General features: G+C 46.8%; 6 protein-coding genes and 2 non-coding genes across 8 annotated transcripts; 1 reads left to right on the top strand and 7 right to left on the bottom strand.

The window, feature by feature from the left end:
- Positions 1–194: 194 nt before the first annotated feature.
- BO85DRAFT_t229 lies at positions 195–266 on the bottom strand. Its single transcript has one exon. It is a non-coding gene; the product is annotated as a tRNA-Arg (tRNA).
- A 395-nt stretch (positions 267–661) lies between these two features.
- Positions 662–1,978, top strand: BO85DRAFT_500558 (uncharacterized protein; the record flags this gene model as incomplete). The annotated part of the gene is made up of 6 exons (XM_025664132.1): positions 662–833; positions 893–1,112; positions 1,234–1,361; positions 1,501–1,668; positions 1,720–1,770; positions 1,920–1,978. Exons 1-6 carry the CDS (start codon positions 713–715, stop codon positions 1,976–1,978), a joined length of 747 nt encoding a protein of 248 aa, XP_025512437.1. The 5' UTR covers positions 662–712.
- A 480-nt stretch (positions 1,979–2,458) lies between these two features.
- Positions 2,459–2,551, bottom strand: BO85DRAFT_t228. The gene has a single exon. It is a non-coding gene; the product is annotated as a tRNA-Leu (tRNA).
- Positions 2,552–4,045: 1,494 nt separating this feature from the next.
- Positions 4,046–5,554, bottom strand: BO85DRAFT_491233 (mannitol dehydrogenase family protein; the record flags this gene model as incomplete). The annotated part of the gene is made up of 1 exon (XM_025663703.1): positions 4,046–5,554. The coding sequence occupies one exon, from the start codon at positions 5,552–5,554 to the stop codon at positions 4,046–4,048; it is 1,509 nt and encodes a 502-aa protein (XP_025512436.1).
- Positions 5,555–5,744: 190 nt separating this feature from the next.
- On the bottom strand, positions 5,745–6,261 carry BO85DRAFT_104658 (uncharacterized protein). The gene has a single exon (XM_025653804.1). It carries the CDS (start codon positions 6,171–6,173, stop codon positions 5,820–5,822), a length of 354 nt encoding a protein of 117 aa, XP_025512435.1. The 5' UTR covers positions 6,174–6,261; the 3' UTR covers positions 5,745–5,819.
- A 3,248-nt stretch (positions 6,262–9,509) lies between these two features.
- Positions 9,510–10,083, bottom strand: BO85DRAFT_500555 (hydrophobin family protein; the record flags this gene model as incomplete). Its single annotated transcript, XM_025664131.1, has 3 exons — positions 9,510–9,560; positions 9,660–9,733; positions 9,813–10,083. The coding sequence occupies 3 exons, from the start codon at positions 10,081–10,083 to the stop codon at positions 9,510–9,512; spliced, it is 396 nt and encodes a 131-aa protein (XP_025512434.1).
- Positions 10,084–11,765: 1,682 nt separating this feature from the next.
- On the bottom strand, positions 11,766–14,654 carry BO85DRAFT_427574 (argonaute/piwi family protein; the record flags this gene model as incomplete). The annotated part of the gene is made up of 3 exons (XM_025658161.1): positions 11,766–13,250; positions 13,327–13,595; positions 13,652–14,654. 3 exons carry the CDS (start codon positions 14,652–14,654, stop codon positions 11,766–11,768), a joined length of 2,757 nt encoding a protein of 918 aa, XP_025512433.1.
- Positions 14,655–16,018: 1,364 nt separating this feature from the next.
- BO85DRAFT_441452 (hydrophobin family protein) lies at positions 16,019–16,517 on the bottom strand (the record flags this gene model as incomplete). The annotated part of the gene is made up of 3 exons (XM_025658807.1): positions 16,019–16,042; positions 16,117–16,190; positions 16,247–16,517. The coding sequence occupies 3 exons, from the start codon at positions 16,515–16,517 to the stop codon at positions 16,019–16,021; spliced, it is 369 nt and encodes a 122-aa protein (XP_025512432.1).
- Between the last annotated feature and the right edge of the window lie 2,642 nt (positions 16,518–19,159).

The following is a 19,159-nucleotide window of genomic DNA, read 5'->3' as shown; positions in this document are numbered from 1 at the left end:
TATGTGGTTTGGCAGCCGGATAGTACCACTCATGGTTTCAAGTGGGGTGTGAATATAATATGCGACGTATATAAATGGGAGAAGCGCAACCATGCAAACAAGGAACGCACAGTAAAATCTACTTCAAGGTCACATACATCCATCAACAGCTCGTAATGGGGAGCGGGATAAAAAAAAAAAAAGACAAAAATAAATGACCTACGCAGGATTCGAACCTGCAATCTCTTGATCCGTAGTCAAGCGCCTTACCATTGGGCCAGCAGGCCTTGTTGATTGAAGCCTTTTTCTTTTGCTATATAAACTAAGAGACAGTCTTCAGAACTGCTGCAATGACCTTGGGTATGTCCTGTTTGTCAAAGTGGTTCGCCGACGTAGCAGGTGTCTGGTAACCTCGAAAATATTCCTGACCGGTGTAGAGGAGACCCAAATACTCCTATGCCAACTTGACGACGAGAAGATGATAGGTATAGATGTGTTGGTTTCTTGTACACTGGGTTGGATGATATTTATATATAATGACGGGTTGCACTACGTTTAGTCCCACCTAAATGGTATGGGAGTCATCCGGGTTCCCAATAGTATATAGTCCATACCACAACACCTCTAGAACGGCATTGAAGTAATAAGCAGATAAATTTGTTTTAAATGACAAGGTGTATGAAGTGAAACCTGTCAATCATGGATATCGCTTTAGATACAACAGGTTGAAGCCATGTCGAAAAGAGGTTCCATTCATTCCTATTTGCATCCGTCGATTGAGCATTTGCCCCTGCAGAATAGTCCTGTCTGCTATGTTGCAAAGCCAATTGAAAGCAGGTTCTGGACGCACATGAGTAAGTTCGTGTTTTCTGAGTAAGATCAGGACAAAAGTATTCATCGGTGATGTGTTTAGGCACAGCAGTATGGGGTGCTAGCAGAAGCACCAGAGGTCTCGGAGCAAGAGTACTCGCCGTCGCCGCACTCTTCATTGCAAAGGTTAAGGGTGGCGTAGCAGTTAAGGGCAGCAGCCTAGCTGATAAGGCCGAGGGCCAGAAGAATGGTGGAGAACTGAAACTGCATCTTCAGGGCTGGAATTCAATGATTAAACCGGGATTGACTTGTTTAGGATGTTGGTATAGTTGATTGCATTGAAAAGAAAAGGGGACAAAGGGGAGAGCAGTTGAGCCTTTATATAGGTTTTCTGGTATCCAAATCTTGTGCTACCACAGCAGTATACTCATTGTAATAGCCCAGTATTTGTGGTGACCACGCTATGCTCAGAGGCAAGCGAGCTCCAGTCCACATAGATGAAGACGAAAGACACCTTCTGATTACGAAGCGCCCCGCGCTTGAATACAAGCCTCTGAAGGGTCGTTTACTGAGTGAGTATTGTCTTACTCCAAGTACCCGGCCGTTATAATGCCAGGTCAGTCCGGGACCCGTTTTGCTTCACATATGCCTGTATAGTGGACTGGAGGTGGTTAGGACGCTAATTGATTAAGATGCCACTATCGACCACAGGAATGGACCGGATGAGACCTTTGCATTATGCCTGCAAGGATGGTCATAAAGAAGTGGCCAAGATCCTAAAAGCTGATCTTGACGCAGAATCCGCGACTGGACATATGCCACTATGTCATTTCAGCATCAATAATGAACTGGAGACAGCCAAGAAGCTGAGTGCCGAAGGTGAAGATATCGATCTTCAGTCAGAGAATGAATATATACCATTACACTAAGCTTGCTTGGGCCATCTCTGTGGCACTGATGCTGATCGAGAACAATGTCGATGTAAGTTCCACCGATGAAGATGGGCGGAATGCTTTGCATTCTGTCTCCATGAAGTCCGATGATAGTATACTAAACTATCTCCTTTCACTCACCGAGGGTGAGAAGATTGACTTTAATCGGCAAAACACAACTGGAGTAGCTATCGACAGGCATGGACAAGCATTGTGCCAACGCCTTCCTGAGCGATGTTAGTGTTGACATTCTCTAAAAAGGCGAGCGGCAATTGCGTTCACACGATAGATATGATAGCCTATCTTCTGATGTTACTTTTGGAAGTTGCTAGTGGATTTAACACATGATTAGCACGGAGCGCTGTATGTTTCCTGACCAGACCCCCGAACTTATTGACGAGTGCAAATAGAGAACAGTATGGCGTTCTTACTATACTTCTCATTCATAAATAAATCTTCCGAAACAGAATACAAAGTACTAAGTGATTTCCCGTGAGCAATCACACAAGGACCATATTCCTCTACCGCAATCCAGCGAAGCAGCTTTGTTCCATCCCAGACGCCTGCGTAGTCTGCCCTAACATTGACGAACATACACACCGAATACTATGTATGTATTTAGCCTAGAAATAAGCCTGCAAGTGGGGAAAAAGAGGACTATCAAACACTAAAACAGGAGAATGATAAATGTATTTTGGGCAAAAAGTACATATGAATATCAACCGACAAAAAAGGAATGACAAGGATGGGATTCGAACCCACGCTCTTTCGAATTGGTGATTGGATAGTTAAACCTAAAACCAACGCCATAACCACTCGGCCACCTTGCCGTTCTTGAGTATAGAACGGCACTTATAGAATTATGACCGCAAAATTTCATTTTTGACGACAAAAATCGAGCTGATTTTGGGCTTCATCTATGGGAAAAGCGGCATTGCGGAGGGTTAAAAGGCTGGAAAAGTATGTAAATAGCGGAGCACGGCACAGGGTATCAGCGTTAATGCTAGTATTCACTGGTAATCAAACTACGGAACCGTGGGTCTAGCCATGAGAACTGCTCGGTTCTTAATTCACTGGAGAGTTGGGTGCTGCGCGGTTATTTAGGTACCCTCTCTCCAGGATACTGTGAGGGGAACTGTTTGAGGTGAGGCGGGTCTTTGTTGGCCTCTGCTATATCCTGGTCAAGTAGAGTAAGCCATAGTTAGATACGTAGAACCTCTTTAGCTCTGGCTAGATAAGGTAGGTCATGTCCTGTGGTTGTATTTGGCATAGTATGCTAAATCTCGGTAATCTCGGAAGGGGCTTATTGTACTCTATTTCTAATTCTATCTCCATCCCTTCCCTTCCCATCAAGGGATGAGAGGGGCTGGCTGACTGGCTGTTGGCGAGTCAGTCGGATGGAGGGATACGTGGCCTTGAATCAGATTGAATTTTAAGTTGGTAGTAATGAGTAGTCAGTATCTCTTGAGGTATCTCTTGCTTACTGCTGCACTCTGCAGCATGTCATATCTAAGTTTTCATCCAATCTGTCGGTGCAATCTGGCGTGTCAGACATCTCGCACATACATACGTCAAGCCAAGCAATGATGATTTGGATTGGTTACGTGTTCTTGATGCCGGAGGATTGTTATGCAGATGATAAAGACAAAAGGGTGCAGGTCATCTTGCATAAGAGTTGGTGGCGGCCGACCATGTGATTGATGCAAAGGATTATCTATGAGCTTGGGCGGTCAAGGGCCGAGGATTAATCTTTCTATTCCAGGACTATGGTCCTAGGTAATGGGCGAGAATTGTGCTAACGCTGTTAGTTAGCTAGCAACCTACTGCGGCGTAAGGTTTGTTGTGGTGATGGGATTGTTGGTGGTGGTTGGTAACGGGAAGTAGATGGTCGGTCGGGAAACTCATTACTCAAGAGCTACAGAGTACACGTTGCTATTACTATAGTAGCATTCCTTGAGTGGCTCGGACGCTGGAGTCACCTGGATAGCATATACCTCTGTAGTAGGATTTGAGTTTACGGAATATTGTATCTTCATGATTCTCTATCAGCTCAGGGGAGGGAATTAAATGTCAATAGAATGAAGTGAGTACCATAACCATTGGCCCGTCAGTTTATGACGTGGCCCGAATCCCAAAACATAGCATTAGATCAATCTATCATTATCTATCCTTTAACATCCCTTTTTGTAAAAAACCGCACCCGCATGACACATGTAACCCAAGAAAAAAGTTCAAATATCGCTTGCAGTCCCAAACATTCCCTAATCGTAGAAAAATTCAACACCGGCAAGGAGATTAATTACACCGCTTCCTTTTCGAAGCGACTAATTAATGTACTTGGGAAGCGTCTTCAAGATGCCGTCCCGAGCAATGTCCTCCATAGCATTGGTGATCTCCTGCATGAAGCGCTTGTCGTTACGCAGATCGTCACCGAACAGACTCGTGATGCTCAGCAGCTCGGAGGGCTTAGTACCACCAGCACGGGCCTTGGCCTGGAGCTCCTCACGCATAGGGTCCTCGACGGCGAAGGTGTTACCCTTGTCATCAACACCATTGATGTAGCGGAACCAAGCAGCAGCGACGAAGGCCAGACGGCGGAGGGGGCCGTTCACCCAGATAGCCTCGGCAATCGAGGGCATGATGAACTGGGGGATCTTGCCGGATGCGTTGAGACAGATACGGGGCAGCTGGTCCATGATGGTGGGGTTGGAGAAACGTTCCATGAGGGTCTTGCAGTACTCATCGATGTTGACACCAGGAATCTCAGGCAAGGACGGTTTGACCTCTTCCTGCATCATCTGCCAGACGAACTTGTTGAAATCCGGGTTCTCCAAGACCTCATGGACGTAGCTGAAGCCTGCCATCTGACCAGGGTATCCAATGGCGGAGTGACTGCCGTTCAGAAGACGGAGCTTGTGCTTCTCGAACTCTTCGACCGCGTGCACGTCCTTGACCACTTGGACGCCGACCTTCTCGAAGGGCGGACGGCCGTCGGAGAACTGATCTTCAATGACCCACTGCATGAACGGTTCGGTGACGACAGGCCAAGAGTCCTCAATACCCATGGTGTTCGCGAGAGACTCCTTATCGGCGGGAGACGTCTGAGGAGTAATACGGTCGACCATAGCGTTAGGGAAAGCACCTTTATCAGTAATCCATTGAGCGACTTCGGGGTTGCGGAGACGGGCGAAAGACTCGAGCATGTGACGGGTGATGGAACCATTCTTCTGCATGTTATCGCAGGACATGACGGTGAAGGGCATGAGACCTTGCTGGTGACGGCGGGCGAGGGCAGCGTAGAGAAAACCGAAGGTAGTACGGGGGGCCTTTTCGTTGGCGGGGTCCAAGTCGAATTGAATGTCCGGGTGCTCACTCTGGAGCTCGTGGGTGTTCTCGTTGTAGTAGTAACCGCTCTCAGTGATGGTGAGAGACACGATGCGGGTATCCGGGTGCGCCATCTTAGCAATGACGGCTTCGCGATCATCAGGAGCAAAGAGGTAAGAATTGATGCTGCCAATGACATTGGCAAAGCTGCCCTTGGCCGAACGTTCAATGACGGTGTAGAGGTTGTCCTGGGAGCCCAGGGCATCACGCATAGCGGAATCGAAGGGCTGAAGGCCAACACCGCAGATAGCGTAGTCTGTCACGCCATGGTTCTGCATCAGCTGGTCAACGTAGACCGCCAGGTGCGCGCGATGGAAACCGCCCACGCCGACATGGACAATTCCTTCCTTGAGGGCAGGACCGCGCCGGTAAGTCGGGACCTTAACGCGGCCGGCACCTGCCGCCACGATTTGCGACAAATTCGCGGTGTTAAGCTTGAGGGGACCCATTGTGTATGGGAGGATGAAGGAGAAAGGAGAGGAGGAGAGGAAGAAGGAGGAGAAGAGGGTAGAAAAGGGGGAGGGAGAGCAAGGGAAGTTATTTCAAAGCTGGCCGGGGAATGAGAAACAAAATGTTGAAGGAGAGCTTCTGGAGCTTCGCAGGGTCACCGCCGGTTTTGACCGCCGATCGCTCTGATCGCCGCCGAGTCTGCCGGGAATAGTATTACATCATGCGGTGGCGTTGTAAACTTCCAATAGCCCTCGAATAGATGGATTATGGACCGGTAGCCTTGCTTTTTCGGACCGGTGCTGTCCAAGCAAGCCGCGGACTGGATCCATGGTGGATCGGGGGGGTGTGGCCCCAGTTGGATGGAGCACAAAGAAGGAGGGAGGATTCGACGAGCAATTGGCTCCATTCCGACCCATTGGAAGATGAACCGCGGTGGCGGGAATTCCGGTGAAGCTCCAGAATAATAAAAATTCGAATGGTCGGCGCGTGGGGGAAGAGAAGACACAGTAGCAACATTGAACGACAATACGCAGTAGATAGAATCATAATGCAGGTGAGCCAAAGCAGATTAACCAGATCAACTCTTTCGGTCGCGCCGCACACGCGGGCTGCCGGCATCACCGGACACGCTCTCGGACGAACCTTAATCCCTGCACATTTTTAATTTAATTAAAGCAAGTCCACTTGTACAAAGTAGATAGCTCTGGATAGCTACGGAGTACAGTGAGTATTACTGTATGTAGGACCAAGTGATTAAGGGCTATAAAGCAGAACAATTCTAGACCATCAGGTGATCATCGGTCGGCAGCCGCGGGATGCTCCAGGATTTCTCAGCCCCTGACCAGTCCAAAATCAATCCCGACCAAGATGCATAACGTACTTTGTCCGGGGTCAGCTTTTAGTGCGGGTGGCCATCAGAGATTTTTTTCTTTTTTCCTTAGGTCTTGGGAGATTTTCTGATACTTCATATCTCACCTGCCCCTTTTGATACCGAACATGTGCCACCTGACTGCATCACCTGACCCCCTTTAATTGCCCCGACCCTCCATGATCTGGCTGATCGGGCTGTTCTGGCTTATTTTGCTTGTTCTGGCCCCTCGAGGACCTGGTCGGTGTTTCAATGGCTCTCGGTGAGCTTGGAAATATTCCTCTCCTTCTCTGAGGTGTGCAAAGTACAAGGACCGCGGTGGAAATGAGCCAAGATATCCAGCTCAACGTCTTCCCTATAGTAACTTTTGGTCCCGTTCGTAATCAATTATTGAGAAAGCGATTAATTACGAAGCTCCTGTTGAACTAGGCATTATCAGGCATCACCAGGCATCCAACCTTATTAAAACTCCGAAATTCAATTAAAGAGGATGTCAGGTGACTGACTATCCCTACATAATTATTAATAGATGAAAACTCTGATCCCTTTGCCCACCTGCTTGAAACAGTAGATGACAAGAAAGGCTATGGAGTAGACAGATACCCCTAAACAGTATCGGCCGACTTCAACCCCGCGGAGTTTCCCCTAACCCCGTCGGAGCTGTAAGCCCACATCCAAGGGGAAAGTCATTGCGGAAAACGTGGGGTGTCCACGATAGTCCCAACTCTGGTTCTTATCATAGAGATCTTCGAGACCCACCACCACAACAAACACACACACACACAAACCGAATTGGAAACAACATTATTATCAATCCCAATTGACAACTGAAGAACTTCGCTGATCACTTCAGACCAATCACATATTTCAGCAGATGACAAGTAGCTTGTCTGTGATCATGAGCGGATTCAATTAGTGCTTATTGACGGTTGCTTATAGTGTTTGTCGGCATCTCAAGGTCCTCAACCGATTAGTCTTACGGCAATTCATCTTTACTGTTGACTAGCATCATACGCTTGTCCTGCAGAAGGAACACAAGACTACGAGTCTGTCTACTATTGTTCTTTCATCCTACATCATATGGATATGCTTCTCAATTGATTTTCCTACTTCCACTTCTATAGTAGCGGAAAATCCGATAATTTCCAGCATTATCAGTTACTTAAGTGCAAAGGATTCGTAAATCACCGACCTTCGCTTTCACTGTGGCAATGACCAGCAATGACAAGGCCACTATGTCACAATGCTGTCCCTTTGGACATGTCTATAAAGTATAAAGACCGTTAGTACTCCGTACTTTGGAGTTGTATCAGTGGGCCCCAGCATTCTGCCAGTCCATCAATATCGCAAAAAATTCCTACTTTGGCACAGTGCAAAACAAAGCGCTAGCGTTATCAGCGGATCTCTGAATTCTGCCAGCCCACTACTTCTGTGATCGCAAAATATTCCTTCTTTGTCCTTTGTACCCCGCAGGGGCTGCGCGGGGCGCAGTGGATCCTGTATTATCCCCTTCTTGCTTTTATCATCTCGTTGACAGAAATTTTTCAAGTACAAAGAGTTGGCTGATAGAGATGGTCGATCATAGGTCAAGTGCGCGATTTTGATGGGGTACAAAAGGGGCAGAAAGCTGCAGGCGGTGGGATTGCCGATCAATGAGATACGCGGAGGCAAGATTCGGCCCGTATCAGTATCCATCCTTTACAAAAGACACCTCCACACCCCGGCATCCGCTTACGCCACTTTTTGCCACACTTCGCCTCACAGGGCAGCAGGAAGACTTTTCTGAGAGATTCTAGAAAAGCATGGTGTATATGAAATCATCATGATATCTACTCAATCTTTCCATAGCATTCGAGAAGGACTTCTTCCCCACGACGCCCTTTTCGCAGCCTCAGGCACATCAATGATGTCTTAGACATCACGTGGGGCTGAACGTTAAAGCCTCAGGCCCCAAACATACAGAGGTCATCAAATGTAGCTCTTGTTTGCTCGTGTTTGGTGAAGCAGACCGAAGGGTGCTGCTGTGTATAGTCTCGTCAATCAGAACTTAGTGCCTAGTAGTCAGCTTGTATATCTGTACGCCGATACCCTAAAGACTACTTGAACGACAATACCTCAGGCATGCATAGACAGCCAATGGGATAGTTAAATAGTCTACTCAATTCCAAAAACCACACTTCCCATGAGAGATGAGCCTAGCTGTTATTCATTTGTTTATTGTCAAGTCCTAACATATTCATTTAAATGATCTGCACTCGTGCGATACGACTGATGTCCCCCTCTGTTCCTGTTGTGAGAATATATTTTCCTGAACAGGTATACTATCCAGGCTCTACCACTATACACAAAGCATAATTAGTATGTGTAGACTTGAAGGAACGTTTTTACGTACTGACAAAGAACAGACATGCAGAGATGGTTTAGTACTTGAGTTGGAAAATAGAGCATGTACCAAGTTGTGGTGCTGAATATATATATATGCAGTATATTATTTCCACTCTGACATTATTACTACATATGACACCAGACATAATATACCGAGATAAAGCTTTCGCGAATATTCAAAGATGTTTGGCTATAACAGGTTGTATCTCAGTGGTGTTTTAACTATAGCTCACAAGGCAAATTTCGTCTGCAACCAAAGAAGTGCATCTTTTCGATAATATAATCGCAACTACTAGATTATCATTACTACTGCCGAGTTGTAAGTACTTATTGAAGTATCTTGGATAAAAGCTATTACATTACACACAAGAAACCGAGGCGACGTCCATGCATTACGAATGCTCTCTAAGATGTGATCTCACTCAATACAAGTATCCAAGAAACAAAGATTACTAAAAGCACATATAATTGAGACTAAACTAAAGTGACAATTTCTTATAAGAAATTGCACTATAAACTACTCTAAAGCATTCTTTATCTAAACAAACAATGGAGTCCAATCAACACCGGCACAGCCCAACAAGACACTTTTCTCGGGAAAGAGCAAAATCTGGAGTTGAGCTTGCTTCATATTATTCCTGAGTCAAGTATGTCAGTCACCGAGACTGAAACCGTATTTCAGACGAGGGACGTGAGCCCGCTTAGTCGCTGTAGCCGGAGCCAGAGCCAGAGCCGTCACCGATAGCGACACACTGCACAGAAACAGCCATATTAGTCATAAACAGAACTACCTTAGAGACAAGAAAGAACAATGTAGCTGGAAAGGAAGGAAAACTGAGAGGCAAACGTACCTGAGCACCCTGGCCAGGGCAGCAAGCAATGACGTTCTCGCAGACCGGTCCATCGGGGGTATCCTTGACGAGGGCTGTTACATGCGTTCATAAATGTCAGTGATGTATCTTTCAAGGCTAAGGTTTGATTTGAATGTAAAGAATCACTCATACCCAGAATACCAAGCTCATCAATGAGGCTGACCGGAGCGCAAGCGCTTCCTTGACCGTTGACCAGACTGCCGACGACACCCCACTCGAGTAGGTTGTTGAGGAAGCCATCAGTCTTGTCGACGTTGGTTGGGTTGCAGCAAGACACGTTGCCAATATCGCACTTTCCCTCAGTCTGTTGCTTGATGGCCTGGGAATCAGCGACAGCGCCAGCAGAAACGCCGGTGGCCACCGCGAGGGCGAAGGCAAGAACTTTGGTGAGAGTGAACTGCATTTTGGCTTGGTGATTGAAGAAATCGGAATTGAAAGAGAACTGTGAGGAAGGCTTGATGTGATGGCTAGGAGTGATGGATGATTGATGGATGGATGAGAGACTGACTTGGCCGGGATACTGGGACCCTTATATAACCGTTGACAGAGGTCTCTGGATCATAATTGCGAGGAGGAGAGGTCGATCCAACAATGCAACGTTCCTGAAGCCTGGTCTGTTCTCGTTCTCTTCTCCCAGGGAGAACCTAGACCTCCATTCCAAACCTCCTTCGGTTGGAATAGATTCATCTGCTCCCTTCGGCTCTGGTGGAGATATGTTACAAGGGGTCCTCGTTGCTGTGTGCAAAGTAGCTCCTCGACCGAAAACGGTTACTCCTAGTTTGGGAAGACTTCATTCTTTCTCCATGCTCTGAGATTCTCCATGAGAACTTGATTCTGATGATGAAGACTCCAGGGATGGATAGTGGAGCGTTCGAGTGAAGACAGGGACGATGTGACTCAGGTATGGATGTAAAAGGCCCCTGAATGTTACCGGGCTTCTGAAATGGGCCTGAGACAGTATGTTCTAGGTCTATTCAGGCTAGATGTTGGTGGCTATTATCCCATGAGTTCGGAAAATGGAATGGATAATCAATCGTAGCCTCATCCCGCGGAGAAACGAGGACTAGAGTGATAGTCCAGCGTTGTCTTGCATTTATTTCTGTTCTCAATTGTGGAGAGACAAGACGAAAGTTAACGATAAAGGTAAGCATGCTACATTTCGTACGTGATTTATTTCGTACGTGGTGCAGGAATCAAATGTGGAGTAGAATACTCCGATGGCAGGAGGAAGAATAGCTAAGATGTTGAGTTGATTCCAGTAACTTGCCAACCCTCCACCAGCACATTTCTTGTGCTGTACACCCACAAGAGCCAAATTTGAGCCACAGTGGCGATCTATTAGATTGGCCTTACTGAAGCGAAGGATCGCAGGGGGTGGTAGCTGCGGGCAGGCATGCAATGGGGCCAAGTATTTGAGATAGGATCTGGCGAGCCATGACAGCAAAGATATGAGCACAGGCAATCTTGACATCGAGACACTTGTGGGGCTGGGACTATGACCTCCTCTGGCACTCAAAGGGAACGCAACCGTAAGCCCTAACTGGCAGGAGCCCGATAGACTTGGGGGTATTTTGGCAGTTGCCTATTACGGATGGAAGGAGGACCCGACCAATAAAAGCTGCCGTGAGCTTGGGGGGACTTTAGACGGACCGGTCCAGCCAATGAGAACTTTAGAGCTCCTGACATATCTAGTTTTACAACATTTTGCCACAGTATTGTTTGCAAACCTCTTTTCAACGAAATTCATCTTAACTGCTTTAAACTCAGAGACTTAAAAATGCTAGTAGTAAGGAATGCCTAACTAATCGCAACTGAGCCATTCAAATGACGTTTGAAAAAGGTTCGGTTTCGCTGCTGTCATTGTTGGGAGGGTCTATCCCTTCCCCCGATTTGAAACTGACACGTTCCGTATTCGGCCGGCGGAGAACGGGCGGCTTACGCCATACGGTAAGAACGGTAATTTGAAATTTACAGCATGGTAACATTACAGCAGAAATGCCACTCTAATGACCCTTACACTTGTTTGCCAATCTCATACCTCCACTGCTCGAAAGGCCACTGCACAATTTTACGTGGCCCACGCGCTCAAATATAGAACATGGTATCCTTCACATTCTCATGCAAAGTTAGTTGCAGCTGATCCGGAGAAAACACGTACCCAGCGTCTCGGGAGGATCGACGAAGCAGCTCCTCCACATAGAAGCGCGCTCGGAAGCACGCAAGATCGGCATAAAACACAGGTGGACAGATGCTGGATGCCCTTGTTGCGCGACCAGAGACGTAGCATATATTGTGGGTCAAGGCTTGGATGGCATTAGCCGGATTAGGAGAGGCTCTAGCCTGCAGATCGTTGGGATAGGACTGAAAAATTTCATCGAGGAGCACCACGTAGTGTGCAGGGCGAGCGGTTCCTCGGCTGGCAGTATGAGACTGTAAGTAAAAGTCCCAGACCCTACTGCTAATGGCTGGACCGTGATCAACGATGGTGCCATTGGGGGGATTGGTGTCTTGGAATGACCGGCCATTGCGCTGACCTGTCCTCGTGGGCGTGAAAAATCGGGTGTGGTGTCGTTTTCCCACAATGACAATAGTGATTCGAGGCTCATTAAGACTCAGGCTACCGTATAAGTCTTTGCATGCTTTGCGTAGCTGAGGGAGCTCCACGCTGAGGACAGTCCCATATTGTGTATCTGAAACGCCATCGCGGTATAGCAGGATATTTTCAGGGAGCTTTCCATGGTTCCGCCTCTGCCATGCATGTAGCCTTGAGGTGAGAAGTACACCAAGCTGCGTGACCAGCTCTTGACGGGCGGGTTGAGTGCATATCTCTGCTGGCCATTGCGCCAAGTAACGATCCACAGAGGCCACCATGGCGGCCACGCTGGGAGCCCGTGCTGGAAGATTCCCTGAATTTGGATGCGTTACATCAACTCCAACTACCATAGTTTTCCCGTCATTTATTATGTCAAGGCTCCGAGCAAGCAACTTCTGGTTAATCCCTCCAAGCTTCAAGTTGAGCTTCAGAGCAACATTCGACAGGAATTGTTCATTGGATCGAAGGAACTTGTCCGCCACCACGCATACGTTCCGTATACCATATTGAACATCGCAAAGAAACTTGATCCTGCTGTAAAGACCTTCTGCAGCTTGTGGAAGAATAATAAGTAGGAATGACATTGATGACTCGACTATGGCCGCGAGAGCATGGGCTAGCTTGTCGGCATCACTTTCGCGTCGTAAAGCACTATCAGTCACGCTGACATAGATACCCGGCCAACTAGGCTCAGGGATATTGAGGCCGAGTGACTTCAGATGTGTGCGGAACTTCCGTATAGCGACTTCCATGAGAGCTTTTTCTGGACCTATACCATGGGAGCGACCGGGCGTCGAAAGCCATAAATAGGTCCACTGGGAGACTGACGTGCTCCCGGCAAATTTCATTCCACGTAGATTCCAGCCTCCTGCGCGCACAGAGGCTCGCTGTCCCTGTCGATATTCTAAAGCAGGGGCGTCCAAAACGCGACCAGACACTCTCGCCATGCTCGGTGCAACAGTGATTCCGAATGAAGTCTGAGTATATACATAATAGAAAGCTTGAGTTAGTGCTGGCCACCAAATTTGTCAGGTTATTCAAACTTCCACTTACCAAGTTCGCTCCTCTATTGGGGTGAGACATGCCCAAGATATCTGAGAGCTCTGTCTCTATTGAGGTGATCTGAGAAACCGCAGTGCTTCTGGTCCCACGACGAGATGTATCGATACGGGCGCCTTGACGAGACTGAGAGGCGGCTATAGATGCAGCCACAGACTGACCAGGAAGTACCCGACAGACTTGAGCAGGCAAGTAGGAAGGATTCGAGGGGGTCCCAACGTTGACAACGGGAAGCCATGGATCGCTCACAGTAATATTATAGACTATGAAGTAATTCGGTCAGAATCCAGGCTAGTAACGGCGCGAATCATTTTCTTACCTGAACGAAAGTATTCGAAAATAGTGATATACCCTTTAGGAGTAGGTCGCTTTCTTTTTCGACTTCCCAAAACCGTTACGTCCCCGACCTCGTGGCCTTGTGAGCGTGATTCGCGGAAGAACTGGACTTCCTTAGCTCCTGCCCCGAGGCATGGCACCTTAGGGGGATATGCCAGACTGTAACCATCTCCTGGCGCTGCCAAACCCACTACTGTTTTGAGCCGCGGCGCGAATTTTCCTGCACGTTTACGCATGCCCAGGTGCGTAAGCTGAACGCGGAGATTTCGAAGCAGTGCAGCAACTTTATTCATATCTGGTCCACTTTGGTGCATGTGCATCAAAATGATCTTGTCGAGCGGGCAGTCATCATAACAGATTGCAACTTTTGGGGCTGCATTGACAAACAGCCGGCCCTGTGCTTCACGAGCGACGATGAATAGTCCCCGGAGAATATGTAGCCCTGAACCTAGGCTCATCCGCGATTCGAGATTGAGATAAGTTCCCGTGCCGGCAGATCTGATGTGTGGTGAGAATTTGGGTTGGTGTCCCAGAATGATATTCAACGCATGAATATGTGCTTCGGTCAGCGGTGGCCCTTGGTTCCTTGCATCACCTCTGAGCATTTTATTAAAATGGGGAAACTGAAGGATTCCAGCTGGAAGTAGCGTGACTTGATAGCAATCATGCTGATATACCACATTATAGGGACCGTCATAGAAAGGTAAGATGCGACTTGAGATGAGATTCTGGTAGCCATCGGAGGCAATGCTCTCCTGGAACTGCACAAGCTCCGTCTTGAGAAGCTGGAGGATCACCTGGGTCACTACTTGTCTGCTCACAATCACGACCGCATCTGGCTCTGATCGTGAAACGCGCACTTCATACCGGTGTAATTTGAGATCAGGCTGGAAATCCAACTGAAAATAATTCGCATAAAGACTGATTGGGTGACCCAGAGTACCATACCCAGGCCTTTTGTGTGGCCTGACGCAATTGTCAGTCATTATATCACGATTACTGCTGCTATGAAAAGTGCAGCCAAACTTCGTCTTCTGCTACTATATAGGTAAGAGACAGTGCCAAACTGCTAGTCGGTTAAGATCGTTCAGGAACACCCTGAAAGGGCGGCTTTCTCACCCAATTGATGGACATATCCAAGGCACCAAGGGGCAACTATTCCTCCTGAAATCAATGACATTGGTCTCGGTATGCTATGCCTGAGAAGTGTCTACCAGTAAGTAAAGGAATTAAAAAAAAGGTCCGGGTCCTATTAACCACTGCAACCGAACCGTGGCCGGCACAATCCCTACGTTGAGAATTACATCGTATTATAAATACAGATCCTGTGGTAAGGTATGTAAGGTATGTAAGGTCGTATGATCCGTGGCGGCATTACATACGCCACCATCGATAGCCCTGATGCGGCTTAGCTCCCTAGCGATCTGTTTCCTGATCTGAACAAGATGCGAGTCATTTGGGGAGTGAGACATTGCTGCATGCAGCTAAGATCGCCTTTAGGAAGCGAATACAAAATTAGGGCTGGAAATATGGGCTAGAACGTTTTTGAATGTATACCCCCCCCCCCAAAGACGCAGAGGTCAGTGCGGAGTAGCCTGGCAGTCTAATTCGGTCAAAGATACTCCTTCGGTGTGTCTTGTCATACTATTGAATCCTCCTGTAATGCAAACCGGTCTAGCATCCCAGTTGAGGTTGTCTACTTGCGTGGAATTCGCGCGAATATGCCGTCAAACCCCAGATTTTATCCCTTCGGAATTGTTCGTCAATAGACATTGCCACTTTATTTCAAGATCTGTTTTGACATCGTAGGGATAAGAAAAGCACTGTATGGGGACTGATTATCGGAGGACACCGGGCTTGAGAGAGCAATAAAAGTTATGCTGCCGTTTCTGCTGGACGAAAGTTCGCAGCAAGGTCGCGCAGACGTGGAGTGCTCGACACGAGACTGGGTAGAACAGTCTGAATCTTAAGCCATGGTTTGATGTACAAGATAAGTGGTGTGAGAATTTACTTGTGAATTTCTTCGAGGTATACAGAGGGGCTTCATTTCTGGACCCTCAAAGGCGTACTAAATCTATCGGTACCAAGCAAGCTACAATCCTGTTGAAGTTGTATGCGAAACGGACAAAACCCTTTCTTTTTATTAGGCTAAACTAAACTCTAGTCTAAAAAGACACAAAATCCAAAAGAACATCGGCCGATCAAGGTCTTGGATGCCTGGGCCATTAACACGAAATCAATTAGGAGATGGAGCTGATATGAAAGCTCCACGAAGCTTGATCCCAAGCGAGTCGCTGCCGCTGAGCCTGTGTCATCTGCACGAGGCCAATGTGGCTGATTAGGAAGCCCTCTAGTATCCGTCAAGGGCTGCGCACTGTTGATGTAAGATTACAAGTCAGCAAAACTTTACTTTTTAACAGAGGTCATAGTGACTGATGATGGACTTACGTTTCCGTTAGGGCAGCAGGCGATGGTGTTTTTGCAGTAGGACTTATCATCATCCTGTCCCTCTTCGAAAAAGGCTAAGGATTGTTAGTTTGTTCTTTGTTGTCTCTCTTGAAATGTGATCTAGCCTTACCAAGCAGATTGAGATTCCCAATGAGCGAAGTGGGAGCACAGGCAGATCCCTTGCCATTGACGAGACTTCCAATAAGAAGACCCTCCCTGAGTGCATTGTTCAGAACACCGTCAGTGCTCTCAGTGTTGGTGGGATTGCAGCAGTAGATGTCCCCAATCGAGCATTGGCCGGAAGCGTCGTCGATGGACAGCTTCTTCTGGCTTCCCTTAGCGGCCGGAATAGCAACGGCAGTCATGGCGAAGCCAAGGATAGCAGCGACAGCGAACTTCATTTTGAAAGGTAGTTGGAAATTGAACGAGTGTTCTATAGAAACGAGTGTTCAGAGAGAGAAAGACAGAGAAGTAATGCTTTGATGAGCGAGTGAATGGTTGATGATGAATGATACTTTTAGCAGGGGATTTCGACGAGATTTATAGCTCGAGGTGGAGACTCCCCTCTCTCATTCTCTTACTATGTTTAGTATTTAAATTGCTGCGAGCCCCTACAAAATTCTCGAGTTATGGGTCACTGTGACTGAGACATCCAATTCTCGCTCTCCCATACCAGTTAATGACGATCATCTAAACCTCGATGTCTTTACAGAATTGTGCCTTGGGACTATGACCCTTCCAAGGATATGAAGATAGATCTGCCATGGTTAGAACGGGAATGTACGCGTGTGCCTAGACGCAAACAGCTGAGGTTTTGACTTGGCGGGTAGATGACCAGAAGGATTTCTTGCTCAGTATGGACCGAGGAGTTTCAATGTAACAAGTTCATGTCTCTGATTACATCCCTTGTATCGTACCAGTGTAGTATATGAGTCTGTTTAACGAGGATTTAATAGCTTGGCGGAGTACCCTGTGTCAACGTCAACGCTGCACCTGCTTTCGCTAGAAATACCTTTTTTCTTAGCCCGGCTGTGGGGAAGCGAAGGCTAGAATGGTACCTTGCAGTCCTCCCACCCGCAGTGCATTTATGTGCTTGGCACGTTTGCATGAGCTTTATTCATGCTTTCAGTACGGAAGCTTGTTGGTGGCAAGGGAATCCACTTCAGCCTAAGGTAACAATTCAAGCCGAGTCGGGAATATCGGGAAAACAGGTTTCATTGAGCCTAATTTCGTATGTTTCGGGGTTACTTCGCACTATCAGTCAATCTCCCTTCATTGTTGGGTCTCAGCCACCGTTCCGGTGATTTTTGTAAACTATCCTCAAGGCTTACCTCCCTAAGTCCTATACAGGGATTAGACAGTATTTAGATTGCCCCTTCCCAAGATTGAATGCTAAGAATGCTAGGCGATACTACGATTTTTTGGTGTCTGTAGACACGAGGTACTGGATCTCAGCAAATCCATCTCATATGACCCTTAGCAAGGCAACAATTTGCCTGCCCTGAAAATTGTCAGACACTCGATTAGCCTTTGAGAATTTGTCTAATAATGTCTCTCGAAATTCCAAATTGCCTTGGGGTTTTCACTGTGCACCCCTTGGAAGCAAGAGAGTCAGTTCGCATTCGTGTTAGTTTACTTCACGACTACGGACTACCGTCTGAAAGCGGGCAAGGAATGCGAAATCTTGGAGCCTGCGAGGTACCAGGGGCGCAGTAGGGCGAGTGATTAAGCATTTAGAGAGATATATAAACCAGGCACCCTTGAGTTTCAATCTCTCTTTTCTTTTCTTCCCCAGAGCTTCGCTTGGCTGCGAGTTGTAGTTTGGTTTCCGGCTCCATCTGCCACGTCTCTTCTCTTCGTCTCATCCACGAAGCCACGGCGAAGTATACATGTTTTGCGCTTAGCAAACGGGTATACTTCATTGTGACTTTGTGGCCGGGTTGTAGGGGAAGATGATTTTGGGGCTGGATAATACCTACGGTAACTGTAGCACAGGGAAGCTCATGATGCTGAGTTTCCTGTGTTATCAGGGACCTATAATTATGGGAAAAGCTAGACCTTGACGTTTATCGTGGGATCATTCATAGCTAGTTATGAAGGATAGTTATAGCAGATTACAATGACAACGAACACATTGCTTTTTAACATCACCTCTTCACATAGAAAGCTCCATTGGAACTCTTGTACTCACTCACTCAATCTCAATCTGCTCATACAATCATCAAAGTATATGTGTGAGATTTCAACAGCATAAGTCCGCGAAAGTCTAGAGCATGCTACGTGCAGGTCGATATACCCGTAATATTAGGCAGTATATTGCATGTTACTATCTAGTGTAAGGCTATTACACACGTTTGGTTGCATATATACATTGTATTCAGATCTCTAATCACCTATAGTAAATTTGAGGAGCAATATATGATATATAGCTAGTCTGTGCCGAGATTGTAGTACTATGTGTGGTGGAATACATAGTATACCAGGAAGGGGCCTATATATATATATATATATATATATCTCTGCACGAATAGTAGTTGTGTTCCGTCGTTATATTCTGGTGATTTGGACAGAAGAGGCCAATGATGACAGAAGCTACTTGATATTAATAAAAATCAGACAATAATCAAATATGAAGAGCATTTATGATTCAAAACTACTATTTGGGTCAACTGTAAGACTATAGGGTAGAGTAAGAAGAACATGAAGGCCATAAGTTGATGAATATGATCATTAGTCACAAATGCTAAGGCAATTGATATGGCTTAATGGACGCAAGTGGTATAGTTTACCCTGCAGGTACTAATATAAGCTATCATTTATGTCTATAATAATGGGGTTCCATCACAGTGATCTAGTATTTACAGGGTAGTAGTATATCCGATATTTGAGGTCATATTGGCCTTCCGAATCAGACCCAATCATCAGAAATCTAACCCCAAGTAACGCGGGCAACCCCCCCCCAAAACAAAGGAAAAGAAAGAAGAAGAAAAAAAAAAAAAAAAAAAAAAAAACGAATGTCTGGGTATAAAGATAGCCCAAGACC

This window comes from Aspergillus piperis, assembly GCF_003184755.1.
Source record: "Aspergillus piperis CBS 112811 unplaced genomic scaffold BO85scaffold_19, whole genome shotgun sequence".
NCBI lineage: Eukaryota > Fungi > Ascomycota > Eurotiomycetes > Eurotiales > Aspergillaceae > Aspergillus > Aspergillus piperis.
This window is presented reverse-complemented; position numbering and strand designations above follow the sequence as displayed.